At 39.4% G+C, this 16,517-nt stretch overlaps 1 protein-coding gene across 4 annotated transcripts in view; it reads right to left on the bottom strand.

Moving 5' to 3' along the window:
* Positions 1-16,517, bottom strand: part of LOC126272771 (NBAS subunit of NRZ tethering complex-like) — a 410,576-nt gene that overhangs the window by 74,607 nt on the left and 319,452 nt on the right. For all 4 annotated transcript variants that reach the window (XM_049975911.1, XM_049975912.1, XM_049975914.1 and 1 more), the window contains 3 exons: positions 11,982-12,202; positions 6,261-6,383; positions 5,997-6,173 (listed from right to left, as the gene is read on the bottom strand). In XM_049975911.1, coding sequence (XP_049831868.1) covers positions 5,997-6,173; positions 6,261-6,383; positions 11,982-12,202 — 521 coding nt within the window. The remainder of the gene's footprint in view (positions 1-5,996; positions 6,174-6,260; positions 6,384-11,981; positions 12,203-16,517) is intronic.

The following is a 16,517-nucleotide window of genomic DNA, read 5'->3' as shown; positions in this document are numbered from 1 at the left end:
ACATTTCAAATAAGTACCCTGCTCATACAATTATAGTTGGTGGTGACTTCAATCTACCCCCAATATGCTGGAATAATTATATGTTTAAAGCCGGCGGGAAGCATAAATCATCATCCGAAATTGTACTGAATGCTTTCTCTGAAAATTATTTTTAACAATTAGTTCATGAGCCCACTCAAAGCGTAAATGGTTGTGAAAGCATATTTGACCTTTTAGAAACAAATAATTCTGGACAAATAGTGAGTGTTGTGACAAATACAGGGATTAGCAACCACAAGGCAGTTGCTGCTAGGCTGAATACTGTATCACCTACAACCATCAAAAAGAAACGCAAAGTATATCTATTTAAAAAAGCTGATAAAAATGCTCTTAACGCCTTTTTAAGAGACGGTCTTCAATCCTTCCGATCTGACCATGTAAGTGTAGAAAAGTTGTGGAACATTTTCAAAGAGATAGTATCAAGAGCAATTGAGAGGTATATACCACATAAACTAATAAGTGATGGTACTGATCCCCCATGGTATATAAAACGGGTCAGATTGTTGTTGCAGAAGCAACGAAAAAAAAGCATGCCAAATTTAAAAGAACGCAAAATCCCCAAGATTGGCAAAGTTTTACAGAAGTTCAAAATATAGCGCGTACTTCAATGTGAGATGCTTTTAATAATTTCCACAATGAAACTCTATCTCGAAATTTGTCAGAAAACCCAAAGAGATTCTGATCATACATAAAGCACACCAACGGCAAGATGCAATCAATACCTTCACTGCGCGATAACAATGGTGAAGTCACTGATGACAGCAGAGTTATTAAACACGATTTTCCGAAACTCCTTCAACAAAGACAATGAAGTAAATATTCCTGAATTGCAATCAAGAACAAGTGCCAAGATGAGAAATATAGAAGTACATACCCTCAGTGTAACAAAGCAGCTTAAATCACTTAATAAAGCCAAGGCCTCCAGTCCAGATTGTACATCAGCCAGGTTTCTCTCAGAGTATGCTGATATAATAGCTCCATATTTAGCTGTTATATACAACCACTCGCTCACAGAAAGATCTGTACCTAAAGACTGGAAAATTGCTCAAGTCACACCAATACCCAAAATGGGAAGTAGGAGTAATATGCTGAATTACAGACCTATATTACTAATGTCAATTTGCAGTAGGGTTTAGAATATATACTGTTTTAGAAAATTATGAAGTACCTCAAAGAAAATGATTTATTGATATATAGTCAGCACGGATTCAGAAAATATCGTTCTTGTGAAACACAACTAGCTCTTTATACTCATGAAGTAATAAGTGCTATCAACATGGGATGTCAAATTGATTCCATATTTTTAGATTCCCAGAAGGCTTTTGACACCGTTCCTCCAAGCGTCTTCTAACTAAACTGTGCGCCTACAGAGTATCACCTAAGTTGTGTGACTGGATTCATGATTTCCTGTCAGAAAGGTCACAGTTTGTAGTAATAAACGGAAAGTCATCGAATAAAACAGAAGTAATATCCGGCGTTCCACAAGGAAGTATTATAGGCCCTCTATTGTTCCTGATCTATATTAATGACATAGGAGACAATCTGAGTAGCCGTCTTAGATTGTTTGCAGATGATGCTGTCATTTACCATCTTGTAAAGTCATCAGATGATCAAAACGACTTGCAATCATTTTAGATAAGATATCTGTATGGTGCGAAAAGTGGCAGTTGACCCTGAATAAAGAAAAGTGTGTGGCTATTCACGTGAGTACTAAAAGAAATCAGTAAATTTCGATTATACGATAAGTCATACAAATTTGAGGGCTGCAAATTCAACTAAATATTTAGGGATTACAATTACAAATAACCTAAACTGGAATGATCACATAGATAATACTATGGGTAGAGCAAACCAAAGACTGTGATTCTGATTCATTGGTAGAACACTTTGGTGTAACACGTCTACCAAAGAGACTGCTTACATTACGCTTGTCCACCCTATTCTGGAGTATTGCTGTGTGGTGTGGGATCAGCATAAGGTGGGACTGACGGATGACATCGAAAAAGTACAAAGAGGGCAGCTCGTTTTGTATTATCGTGAAATAGGGGAGATAGTGTCACAGACATGATACGTGAATTGGAGAGGCAATCATTAAAACAAAGGCGTTTTTCATTGTGACGGGATCTTCTCATGAAATTTCAATCACCAGTTTTCTCCTCAGATTGCGAAAATATTCTGTTGCCACCCACCTACATAGGGAGAAATGATCATCACGATAAAATAAGAGAAATCAGGGCTCGCACAGAAAAATTTAAGTGCTCATTTTTCCGCGTGCCATTCGAGAGTGGAACAGCAGAGAGACAGAAGGAAGGTGGTTCATTGAACCCTCTGCCAGGCACTTTATTGTGAATAGCAGAGTAATCATGTAGATGTAGATGTAGATGTACAAAAGAAGCTGCTGCAACTCAAATTAGCTAAAAGTGAGGAACAGTTCTATCAGCATATAATTGAATATTTCAACAGGAAGGAAAGAAGAACTGAATTCGCATTCAAGTAAAGTGCCAACAATGAGGCAAAGAACTAATTTTTATTCATTATGTTTCATAAAGTTCATGTGGAACAGCCTGTGTTTTTCACTGGCATGCTCTTTCAGCCCTGTCTTTCAGCTATTTGGCAGCTTGTGTACATTAACTTAGAATTTAACATTAGTGTAAACAGCTTTACACATAATTTACTTAAAAACCCTATTAAAAATAAATAATTTCCTTTGTAATTGTTTCCCCTTGTTCAAGTGGCACCATATTGCCACACAATATTTTCTGCATATAAAAAGATACTGTAATTCAAAAGAACATTATTCTCCTCACTTCACATTCAGAAACAAATACTAAGAAATTATGTGTCCTGTTGTTCCAACAACTACAGGAATGCAGCTGGATAGTATCAGTGACAATATTTCAACAGGTGCACACCCCTCTTCAAGCCGCAAATGCAATGAGTATGTGATGTGCAAAGAAATTTACAGGCTCCCCTAGGAATGGGGGAGGGAGATGCAGCAGGTGCATGGATTATGAACATGAAACATGAGCACCAGAGCCAGCGAGTTCATGTGGTGCACAATGGTGATGACATGGACATGTGGATTGAGGCCGTGACAGGATGGATGAAGTTATTCCCATTTAGTCTGGCCTCCCTTGGACAGTGTATGTGCAGAGATGAGTAATCCCTTGACCAGTATCTGAAGCTCTCACAAAGGCTTTCACAGACAGGCACTAACCTGCAAGTATAGCCAGCAAACAGATTTCTTGTGCCATATCCTCGCAAACCCCAAGAACCAGCTGTAACGGAGTGCCCCCCCCAAACCACCCGCTGCCCGCCCCTTCCCCAACCAAATATCACCTTATACTGGAACAACTGAATCAAGTTCTTCACCTGGGCTTTGATCATGCTCAAAATGAGAAACACCTTATCCACAATCCTTCCCTTCCCTCCGAAAGTTGTATTTCACCATCCAGCCAACCTTATTCTACTCCCACTCCTAACCCCTTACAACATGAGCCATATCCCGGTGGAAGACCCAGGTGAAAGATATGAGTGATGCATCAACCCAGCACATCCTACTCTAGTCGTGTTGTGACAAAGAAACCTGGGGTCTTTTTACTTCCCCTCTTGTTTCACCATCTGTCTCCTTAAATTCATATTTTCATTTTTAACTAATTCTCATTAACATACATAAATATAATCTGCATTTTCATAAGAGAGAAAAGTTGGCCCTCTGTTTTAAAGAATATAGTACCAGATCTAATTTTGTGCTTAGTTTTGTGTATGTCATTAATTTCCTAATTTATTTTGACTGTTCCTAGTGAATGTCTTTTGTTATAGGATGAAATCAGTAATTGTTTTTTAACTTAATTTCTGTTGTTGACTGATAAACAAATATAAATTCTGTGCTAATTATAAACATTTGGAAAAACCACCTATTAGATTTCCTTAAGTATTTATTTAGCTCTGTTCGAAAACATGTTAACAAAGCCAGCCCTTAATTAATTCCAAAGTAATTACCAGTTGTGTCAAAAGCATTGTTCATAATTTAACTACTCAAGTTTTAATTGTAATTTCTGTAAATTAAACATCAAGCAATGTGTAGTTTCAGTACTTATTACTGTGATGATATATAAGGGCCTGATATATGGTGCTCAATACAGTCAGTTCACAGTCAAGTTTCAGACGAGGCACCCGTATTGTTAGGTCAACAATAATGCATAAAATTATCTGTGAAATAAGTGTAACACAATTAGACCATGTATTAAAATAATGACAGTGTCTATTCAATATGTACAGTATTATTCTGCAAGAAGTGTGAACTGAGTGTTTACGCTTTCACTGGTCATAGATATTCAACAGTAAACTATTGTAGCAGTATGCTGACGTATGCTTGCAAATTATTAATGAGGCTTATCATAATTTGCCAATAGTTAACTAGCGATATTAACTGTGTATATTGAGGGGGGGCGGGGGGGGGGGGGGGGGGGGTTGTGAACAGTGAAAGTAAAAAACTGTGAAATGCAACTGTGCACCTGTCAGCTACATCATTTACAGTAGTCAGTATTGTACTTCCACACCCCCATTTTTCAGCCAGTATCATAACACAATACGTCAACACCGAGGAAGATTAACAAAGAAATAAAGCAAGTGACTGTCACAGTGTCACAGACTTATGCTATACCGCCAGAGCCAGAGCAACCTGTAAAAGATGCCTTGTCATTTACCAGCTCTGCTGCAATTTCTGTGGAGCACTTTGTGTGGACATGATCATCAACCAGCTGTCCACCAGAACAAGTGGCAATTGCCAAACTATGACCAAGACCAGCGTTTACCACCCAGTAGATCATGCTGCTTATAACATGATGCTCAATTTCAACGGCTTTCTTCACAACTCACTCCATCTGGATTCTTCCCTCCATTACCAGCTTTTCTTTTTGATTTGCAGATGGGAGTTATCCTTGTATCGCATCTTTTATTTTCATAATCCTCTTGACCTCAGTCTCCAATAATCCCCTGCATCTGCACCCTCCACCCAAGAATCTCCTCTTCCTCTGTCCTCTTACCCTTTCCTGATCCTCACCTCCACATCATTATCATTGTCATCACGCACTGCATGAACTAACCAGCAACTTTGACCATTTGTCACATTCCTAGCTCATGCACATCTTGCATGTGCTACCTCCCTCTTTATCACCAGCCACCCCTCTCCAACCTTGCCTGCTGCTTCCCACCTCTTTCTCCCTCTATCCACATCACCCAACATTAACTGTCACCCTAGTCCACCAGCCAAAAAAAAGCACTCACACAGCACAATGTAATTACAGAGGTGTGTGTGTGTGTGTGTGTGTGTGTGTGTGTGTGTGTGTGTGTGTGTGTTTGTGTTTTGGAGCACACACACATGTGCTCTAGCTCGCTAATGGAGTCATCCGAAAGCTAGCAATGTTTTTGTACCTTTTTGTGTGCCTGGTAATGACTCAATACGTCTACTATAACTGAGCTGTCTCCTTTATTCCTAAATTATTTGTATAATGTTACCAACTAATCTAAAGCCAGTTTCTTCCTGACCAGTACCAAGGCAATGTTTTGCAGTACTAGATTTGCTTGGCTGTTATAAGTGTGTATGATGCTCATGCTCAATATGTCGTTCTTCCACAGTGCTGATGGTCTGACGAATATATGGCATGCCACAACTGCAAGGGATATGGTACATTGTAATCATATGAATCTGAAATACTAGTTTTCTTTTTCAGATCTGAATGCTACATTTTCTGAAAAAACAAAAACAAACTTCACACTTTCTCAATGCATATGAGTGTGTGCCTAAAGTGCAACAAGTCAGATCTTAACAATTACCTGATTTGTGGATTAAACAGTATCTAATGAACATCTTTGCTCTGGAAACTATGTACTTAACATATCATTTAAACTGTTGTATTAACATTTCCACACTATTATAAAATGAATGAGTGTACCTGAGTCCTGATATTGATTCATTTAGTTGATCCTCCAGCATACTCTCTACTGAAGAGCAAGGTTGGGGAAACACCTTCATCATTCCTTCAAGTGTTTTGAGAGGTACTGAGCTGCATACAGAAAACTTAAACACCTGTTTTATTCGGTCTGGCTCACCTCTTGACAAATCCAGCTGCCTGTATTACAAAACAATACGTGAGACAGACTTCAAATACTTTTTTATCCATGCACACACGCTGGAAAAAAGTATGATTTTTTTATACCGAAGCAGTAGCTGAAGTTCTGGAGAAGAATTTCCATTTATCTCCTCTAGATGATATGAGTTAATCTGATTCAGATGTGAAATCCAGGAGTCCACAGTTGAAGACGCCTCAGCCCACTCTTTCCTGTAACACAAATGTTGCTAGTAAAAAGAGGTTACAATAATTCATAACTACACATGATGGTTCATTAACCTGGACAGAAATGATTTCACTTAAATTCTGGAAGTTTGTTTCTCAACTCCTCCCTTAAATAATTAAAGTGGATGACGACAAATGCTCACTGTATTATAAAATTATGAGGGAAGTTCAACGACTTATACTTTATTACGACAGGCCAAATAACTTTTATTTAGTGACACAGATGTGTGACTATTTTCCAGCACAGTCACCAAGTCTCTTCAAACAATGGGTGGAATGTCCATCAATCTTTCAGTTCCACAACATTAAAAATCCACTCCTTGGTCTTGGAGCCATTTGACAGCCACTTTGTAAACATCTCCATCATTGAAAAACCATTCCAGCTAGCATGAGTAAAACCATCAGTATAGATTACTACTGCACCATAAATTGTGCCAAGAATGGTGTAGAACCAGTGGCGGAGAGCCTCAGGATGAACCGAGTCTTTGGGACCTTGTGATATATCAAGACAGAGCTGTAGAGGGGGATGCATCACAGAGGTGTATGGGAGTGGGCCCAGAGAAGAGGTGGTGGAAGGGAAATCTGGAGTTCAGAAAAAAGGGGACCAGATGTGGAAGCTGATCGTAACCCCAGACCTGGGCTGCCACTGCGGGAGGTGGATCAAACCCCTGTCTCCACTAGGGGGCTGATCACAGGGTTAGACTGAAAGGCAGCAATTGCCAGCCGTACCCAACAATGGTGTTTCAGGTCCACAATCATATCATCAAAGGTGATGTCAGGCTCTCTGCGATACTCCTGTAATCTAGAAATGACTAGATAAATGGTGTGTTGAGCCGTATCAGAGCAGAGCAGTCGTGCAACAGTTGGTATTGCTGAGGCATCAAAGAGCATTCACGTGCAACCAGAATGTCTGCTTTAATAGACAAAGAAGAGGAAGCCATGTCAACTGGACATCAAAGACCAGTCCTGAAAAACGAGAGTCCACCACATGGAGGGACTGGGCGTTAAGGTACAGATGCAGATGAAGATGGGCTGTACGGCCATGACAGAAACGTATAATGCAGGTCTTGCCAGTCAAAAAATGGAAGCCACGAGTGAGAGCTCAAGATTGTATTTAATGTATTGCGCCTTCCAATCTGCATTCAGCAATATCCACAGATGTACAAAATAAATGCATAAATCATCAGGATACAAAGAGGGAGATACAATAAGCCCTGCAGCTACCACCAGACCACTGATAGCCACTCAACCCTATTCTCCCACTATGGCAAGCACCAAACTGTACCTGAAAAGTGCAACATGAAAGAAAGTTCCAGATAAAAAATGAGAGCAGGCCACAGCAGTCCTTCTCATGTAGGGTGGCAAGTACATTGTGGTACCATGTGGTATCATAAGCTTTATGCAGGTCAAAGAAGACTGCAACAAGATCTTGACGTCGGGCAAAAGCTGTTCAGATAGCAAACTCCAGGTTGGACTGAATTATCTGCAGTAGAGTGGCCTCGGCAAAAGCCATCCTGAGTTGAAACAAAAAGGTCCCGAGATTCAAGGATCCAATACAGCCTTCAACACACCAGACGTTCGATGTTCAAGTAACTTGCAGAGGACATTGGTTAAACTGATTGGACACTAGCTATTCATGTGAAGAGGCTCTTTACCATATTTCAAAAGTGCAATAATAACACTTTCTCATCACTGGGAAGGGACTTCCCCCTCGCTCCAGAGATGTTTAAAAAGGGCAAGTATACGACATTGTCTAGGCACTGATAAGTATTGAAGCATTTGGATGTGCACCAGGTCTGGTCCAGGAGCTGTGTTGGGGCACAGAGGAAGGGTGCTGGTGAATTCCATGCACTCCAGGTGCAAGGAACGAAAGTTAAAGGGAGTGGTTCCAAGCAGTGTTTGAGAAGATGGAACAGGGCAGACAGCGGACTGATGCTGAGGCCTTGGTGAAATGTCGAGGAAAATGCTCAGCAATCGTTTCAAGACTGGTGAGGATAACATCTTTCAGGGAAATTCCTGAGCCACCTGTAGGACGACGGCAGGTAAAATTGCACCTGATCTTTGCCCATACCTGCAAAGTGGGAATATGGGGCCCTACGGCAGTGACGTATCGCTCCCAACAAATCTGTTTCTGGCATTTTAAGATAACGGGCCCAGGCATAAAGCTGTTTGAAGGCCAGGAGGTGGCTGAGTGATGGGTGCCGTCTGTAGCTTTGGAGGACACGATGCTGGTATTTAATAGCCACAGCATTCTCGGACGGTCCACCAAAGGACAGTCTTCTGTCAGGGAGAACCCAAGGAGGAAGGAATGACCAAAGCAGCAACCAAAAAGATGGCATCAGTTAAACTCCATATGGACTTATCAACACCATTGTTTGGTGGTACAGCTGGGATGCCAGGCGAGGCAAACCCATCCTAATTTGCATTAATAAAGGCCTACCTGGAAGGGTGTTCAGGCAAGTAATGCTGAAGAAAAGATATTGAATGGAGGGGAAGAATCTAGGGCTATAAATGGAAAGATCAACGCCACGAAAGTGCTGTCTGACACACTAAAGGGTGTGGGGGCTCCAGTGTTGAGGAGGCAGACATCAAGCACTGCCAGCAAGTCTTCAACAATCTTGCCACAATCAGTGGTCGCACTACCACCCAAAAAGTGTTATGGGTGTTAAGTTTTGGGGGGGGGGGGGGGGGGGGGGAGGATGTTCAAATGTGTGTGAATTGCTGCTGAGGTCAACGGTCCCTAGAATTACACACTACTCAAATGAATTTGTGCTAAGAACAAACCACACACCCATGCCCGAGGGAGGATTCAAACCTCTGGTGGGAGGGGCCGCACAGTCCATGACAATGTGCCGCAAACCGTGCAGCCACTCCACATGGAGGAGGGAGCTGTTGAAGGAGGACAAGAAAAGGGAAGTGTAGGAGACCAGTCTGGGGGGAAATAAAGATTGCATGTAATTACTTCACAGTCTAAATGGAGCTTCCAGCACAGTATGAAAAGGGATCCAGGAACTAACATATCAGTGTAGACCAATGCACAGACACCATCAGATGGTCACTAAGGACCTGCCGGGTTCCAGCAGAAGGATTGGGAACCATGGAGAGTTGACAAATGAGATTCTCGCTTCACAACACAAGCTACAGAGCAGAGAGAAAGGTGATGAAAATAACCATTACAGTTCCATTGGAGAAGAATAGTACAAGACATCAGATGGATGTCAAAAGGACCAGAAACTGTCTTTGTGCTGAATCAGTGTCCATCACTGGTAAGGACGGAGTGACATCCGTTAATGTAAGATTGGACCCTGACTGACAGTGATGGGCTGACACCCCATGGGATGTCAGGGAGGTCTCGTCCTGACACTTATGCATGTTCTTCTCCTCCTCCTTCGAAGGATGAGAGCAAGTCATAGTGATATCAGGACCTGAAACACAATAAGTGGCCTTGAGTCTCACACAGCATGTGTCCTGCATTTGACCACTAGTAACAGGCTTCTTTTCCTGGAGATTATGGGGAGGGGGGTTCCTAGAGGAAGCCTCATCCCTGGCTGAAGAGAAGGAGTGGTTCCATGAAGCAAGGGAATGGGAACTGCCAAGGAGGAAGACAGGAAAGGGGTATAGGTTGGGGATTTGGAGGGAGGATGAGCATGTAAGGGCGCAATAGAAGCAAAGGTAGACATTAAAGAAAAACAGTCAAATTTCCGTCAGACCTCTGAGTAGAATAAATGGTAGAGTTTTTTGAATTTCTAAGTCTTCCTTTCCTTTTTATAGGTCTGGCAATCTGTTGAGTGAGGAGAATGTCGGCAGAACAGTTCACACACTTGGGAGGTGGGGCACATGTACTTCCCACATGGAGAGTGTAGCCACCATCACTGCAAAGAGGATTTGCATCATGTCGCAAAGACATGTGACCTCTGACCAAAACAGAGACATTAGAAACATGAAAGGATGTGTGACATTTTAAGAATGCTACCACTTAGACAACAGTTTGCTGCTCAGAGGACCCTGTGGTTGTCATTGTACGCTCATATCACAAGTAGAGATATGTGAGGGAACATGTGTTATTGTTGAAAGTGTGCCTCCTAGCAATTGTGTCTTCCTTAAAATGGCATCACACACTTCTGGAATTTGAGTCAGTTGTAAAGCATTGATTCAGTTTGATTAAACATACTTTTCATTCCAAAGACCCAAAGGAAAGAGATACTTGAAGATACAAAACACATATTTACAAAGGAATTTACATGCTAATGTTCCTTCAACAGATCCTGTGTGAGATGGTCCCCAAGGATGTAGAAAAACTAAAAACAGTTTTTCATATACACATTCATTGAAAAACTCTATACGAATTTTTAGATGCGTACATGCTGAAAAACAATTTACAAGGCTGACTTACATACACTGCATTACTGCATGGACACTGTGACAAACTTAAGTACGTTCCTGTTCTGTGGTACAGCTAATAATAAGAACATCAACAATGTCTGCTAAGAGCTTATTAGTGGAGGGGAAATTGTCAGCCTACATTAAATCCTTTAGGCTCCACTTGAACTATACTTTATTAGTAGATAAAATTTTATGATTATTCCAAGTTATTGAAAACATGTATTCCTCAATAATGGTGACCTATATAGACACTGCTAGCATTACTCTGCCTTCCAGAAAGAAATAGAAAACAGGGTAGAAACTGTGGTCACTTGGGATCTGTGACATATTTTAACTATCCAGATGCTGTGTCTTTGTAAACTACCTCATTGGTCATTCCTGCCATTTGTGTTACTTAAAAAGATTAAGTCATGCATATCTCATGATAAACCACATTAAGGTTAAACCATGAATGGCTGTAATAGTCAGTTACAGTTTCTTATACCATACATACATTTCAGCAGAACACATAGTTGAAAAACATCAAATATGATAACATACATACCACTACTCCTCTGGAACATTTGAGACAATTTCATAAAAAAGGAGGAAGAAAGAAAGAGAATGACACAAAATGAGTTCACAAAAGTCAAGAAAAGAGTAAATTATTCTACGTTGTACTTAAGTTAACTTCCAAAATTTTAATTTAGAAAATAATTAATTAATTTCGTAAACGTTTAGTGAAGGAGGAAAAAGAAGCAAGTGAGGAAGAAAAGAGAGTAACGCTGCAACTAGAATACATTTAAAAATTGAAACCATGTAAGTTATAATTACTAGTATACTATTTAATAAGAGCAATGTAAGAACAAATGAAACATTACTATTAATGTGTTTGCTATAAAACAAAATCTTTTAATGTCTTATGTAATAATGATTATCTGCCTTTATGACTTTTGCTTGCTTTTGCAGTATTTAATTTGTTATGAACATAATATTCATTAGATTTAGTTATTCACTCAATGATTTATTGATCTGTCCTCATTATTTGCTACTGTTCCATTCCAAAATTTTCCAAGTTCTTTTTCAATTTATCATGGGATGGCTTAATTTCATTAATGTGAACCAAAGTTTTATTACACTTTACAACATGTTCAACCAATTCAATAACATAAAAAGAGGCTAGGCGTGACAAAACAAACTGCTACAAACTTACATACATACCCATGGTTCTCTTTCTTTTTGCCATCGGTGTATTCTTTCACGAGATGTAACAAACTGATTCTGCAGTCAACAGTCATTACATCAATACTCTTTTCAGAGAAACACACAGCTTTAGCAAAATTTACAACATCTGTGCCTGCCATTTTTGTGAAATAATGACTACACATTCTAAACTGATCAAGCCATAACCTTGGTCCAAGAGCATAAGCACTGCTTGAAACCTGCATGAATAAAGAAAATAAACACACATTTAAAAGAAAAATTAAACGAAATCACATAATGAGAATTTTTTTTTTTTATCAAATTTGATTTTGAACTTAATCTCTTCAATTTAAGCACACATTCAACTGATGTAAAACTGGATTTTTTTGTCTCATTAAAAAAACCGTTTTTATCAATTGTTTAAAAAACACTTTTTCTGGAATATGACATTCATTAATAATTAATAATCCTTGAGAAACAACTCTCAGCTATTTCTTATCTCTAACCAACTTTCATAGGAATGCACAGCGACTTCCGCAGGAAAGCACAGCAAAATTATCTATGATTTTCACATCACCCATAACTACTTAAAATTTTCTACTACTGTTCACACACACACACACACAAATCACTCACTCACTCTTCCTTATTAATGAAAAACAAAACAAGACAAAAGAAAATCAGGCAATGCAATTCCAGATTTGCACATTCACTCCAAAAACAACAATAAATATTAAGAGAGTCTATTCCTTGAACTTAATTACAAACTGGAGATTGCTCTTCATTTAAGTAAAGCCCCCATAGCTCTTGTATTGGTATTTTCAAGATATACACTGTGTTATTTGGAAGAGTTAGTTCTTGTTAAAACGCTAACACTGGCATCATAATCAATGTACACAACTGGCTCTTTTCACAAGAGTATGATGCCATTATACATGAGATTAGGCCAGTGTCACATTGGTCTGGACAGTCATGGGCCATTTTGATCCAATGAGATACTAGGTAAATAATTGTACACCCAAACAGAGCCCTGCAAACTTAGGTTAGCCTTACCCAACTTGTAGCAGGTCTGCCTGTTTTTATTTCTTCTTCATTTGTTGTCCTCAGTGTCAACATACTATGTTGCTACAATGGCTAAAAATGGGTTGTGGATTCCGACACTGACTACTGTAAATAATGTAGCCAATAGGTGCACATTTGCATTTCACTGTTCACAACCCCCTAATAATACAGTTATTTGGCTAGTGTACTATTGTTTAACCCGTGATAAGTCTCATTAACAGGTTGCAGGCAAACATCCACATACTGCTACAATAGTTTCCTGTTGAACATCTACAAGCAGTGAAACCCTAACCACAAAGTTCACAGTTCTTGAAGAATAGAAAGGTATGTATTGAGCAGACTCTGTAATTGTTTTTACATATTGCCTAATTGTTTAACACTTATTCCACAGTTAAGCTGAAGCTTTGTTGTTGTTCTAACTAACACAGGTTTCTCGTCTGAAACTCTGCCATGGACTGACTGTCTTGGGACCAAAAATCGGGCCCTTATATATCATCACAATAAGAGGTGCTGAAACTATACACATTGTCAAAAGTTAAATTCACAGAAATTACAATTAAAACTAAACTCATTAAATTAACTGAATAAATCGAAAAATTGTGTCTTTTAAACAGTTTCTTCTACTGCAAGAGTTAGGCCAAATTATTTGTTTAAATCATGAAATTAACATACATTGTTATGCAAACAATAAGTTTGACAAAAATGTTAATTACTTTGGACTTAATTAAGGGCTGGCTTTGCTAACATGTTTTCGAACATAGCCAAATAGATACTTTAAGATTAATAGTATTTTGTCTTCCAAATGTTTATAATTATCACAGTATTTATATTTGTTTATACGTCAACAATATACACAAAACAATTATTGATTTCACCCTATAACTAGAGATACTAACTACGAATAGTTGAAAAAAATTAGAAAATCAATTAATTTTATGTATTAGATCTGGTTTTATATTCTTTAAAACTGAGTGCGAACCTTTCTCTTTTACGAAAGTGCAGATTATATTCACTTACGCTAATAGTAAATAGTTAAAAGTAACAAAACAAATTTAAGGAGGCAGTTAGCAAAACAAGAGGGGAATTAAAATTATCCCAGCTTCCTTTGTCACAAACTGGGGAGTGGGAGCCACCCAAGATGTGGATCACTAACTTCTGTTTCAATTCAGCAGCCAACCAACCCACATGAATGAGATTGAAGTGTTCATTACTTTTTCATTTATTTTTTAAACAGAGGTTTGTGCCATTCTTATGATAACTGTGGTTAAGCCAAGATCTCCACTGCCAGACACATGAAACATTTCACAGTCATGCTAAATGGTGTTTTGAAGTGAGCACAGAGATTACAGTTACAAAAGAATGGCAGCACTCACAATTTACCAGCTAATGGAATCTGGATTTGCCAGATCCTTATCCAGCTATGTAAGACAGTGTTCCTTGACATGCAAGCCATCTGGCAGAACCCACATGTCACATAATATTTCCATCAATGAAGGATAATTAGGGGAAAATATTCATGTAGTCAGAATTTTTGTAGTTGTACGAGGGAGTGTCGTAAATAAAGGATTAAAAATCGCCACTGGTTGGGTATGAGTGTGGAGATGGGGGGCCATTTAAAAGCCACTTTCTTATATTTTTCTTGAATGACTTGAAAATCACAGCTTCTAGTCAAAATGTTTCCCAGAATAAAATAAAACTTCATTAAATTTCCTAAAAAATGTCCAATTCAGGACTAATAGTCTGTGTTAAAAAGGATGGAAAAATCACCTGTTATTAAAAATAGTGTTTTAATGTTATGAAATTAATTTTTATTGTTAACTGAAGTGGGTTGAGAACAAATGTTAAATGTGTGTACCACATCTAAGACCAGTAGAACAGTATTAAGAGATAAATTGCATTTTGGGGGTGTAACTGTATAGAGGATGTGTGGTGGTAGTGGTTAGAAGTGAGGGGACGTAGGTCGCTGGATTGTGGTCATGCCTTTCCCTCCTTGAAGGGTCTGCAAACTGAAAAGTGAGCACACAATTACCCACACTGTGCACTCCACTACATCATAAGAAGCAACTACAGAGTGTTTTACAAAATTATACTGAATTTGCACACCACATCTTATGAATCACTGGTGACAAAGTGAACAGAATTGCCTGAAGGGTTTTAATTTACCACAAAGGGCATTAACACTAAATACAGATATAAGTAACTAATAAATCTAATGAAAGAAAGGCATATGGACAGACTCGTAAAACTCTGCAGACTGTTCTACACTTCCACAGGGGAAACTGATTCCTAGTCTTCTTGTACGGCAGCTGTAACGTTCTTCCAGGAAAGGTAACTTCCCCCAACACAAGTGCTGCTACCATCACAGTTTACAGGCAGATTATACATGCCAGGCATTTTCTGTCCAGTTCCCTTATATCAGTACTCAAAATAACTTCATTGTGCTCGTGTTTATATAATGGAATTTACAGTTTATTGAACGAGTACTGATTTGCAAGTGTTATGTAAGTTTCTATGTAAAATATGTTCCTATAAACAATGGCTGAGAAGTAACCTCTCTCTTTTGCACAGGGAGACAATTTAAGGCTGGACGAGATGACACTGGGGTGTCACATTTGATAACCCTCATGCTCTGAAATGTACTCCAGTGAATGATAGTGGAGACAATGAAATCAACATTGTTGAATACATATTAACAGCATGTTATGCTTCAGACAGGCTCCTCGGTGTGGTAGACAGTTGACAGCTCCAGCTGTCGAACTTTTTTACATAATACTGAAGCTCACTTAACTGGAATTAGGCACTCATTTGATAAATTGAAAATAACTCCACTATATAAAGACAAGGTTGAGGGCGACAAGCACAAAGTGTTGGGGGAGCACCACTTAACATATCATGATGGCTAAAGAGACAGTGCCCGAAATGCAACCTAGTGAAAATGATATTCTCATGGCAAGGGGGGCAAGAGGAGGTCATCCAAGCCACTGGGAGAGGCTCAATAACCCAGAGCTACTTCCCATGAAAGGAGGACCAGGGGTGATGTAAACGTGACACCACCTGCTGACAGACAGCGACACAGATATCATCGGAGGAAATGCAAGAACTAGTGAGCTGAGGTACAAGGGCTGCAGCCTTGGCAACAGCATCAGCAGCCTCACTTCCTGTCAGGCCAATGTGACCAGGAATCCACATAATCATCACAGTGGCTCCATCAAGGGTGAGCAAGTGACAGCTTTCCTGGACCAAATGCACTAAGGGATGGACGGTGTACAGTGCACACAGGCTTTGAAGGGAACTATAAGAGTCAGAGCAGCTGACGCAATTGAAAAGCTTGTGTTGCCGGATGTACTGTGTGGCATGATACAGGGCAAACAGCTTTGCTGTAAATACTGAGCAGTGTTCAGGAAGCCAATACCGAGAAACATTGGTGCCAACGACAATATCATACCCGACATTATGGTCAGTCTGAGAAACATCAGTGTACACAAAGGTACT

The sequence above is a fragment of the Schistocerca gregaria genome, chromosome 5 (assembly GCF_023897955.1).
Source record: "Schistocerca gregaria isolate iqSchGreg1 chromosome 5, iqSchGreg1.2, whole genome shotgun sequence".
Lineage (NCBI taxonomy): Eukaryota > Metazoa > Arthropoda > Insecta > Orthoptera > Acrididae > Schistocerca > Schistocerca gregaria.
The sequence above is the reverse complement of the archived record's forward strand: the minus strand, read 5'-3'. Positions and strand labels throughout refer to the sequence as shown.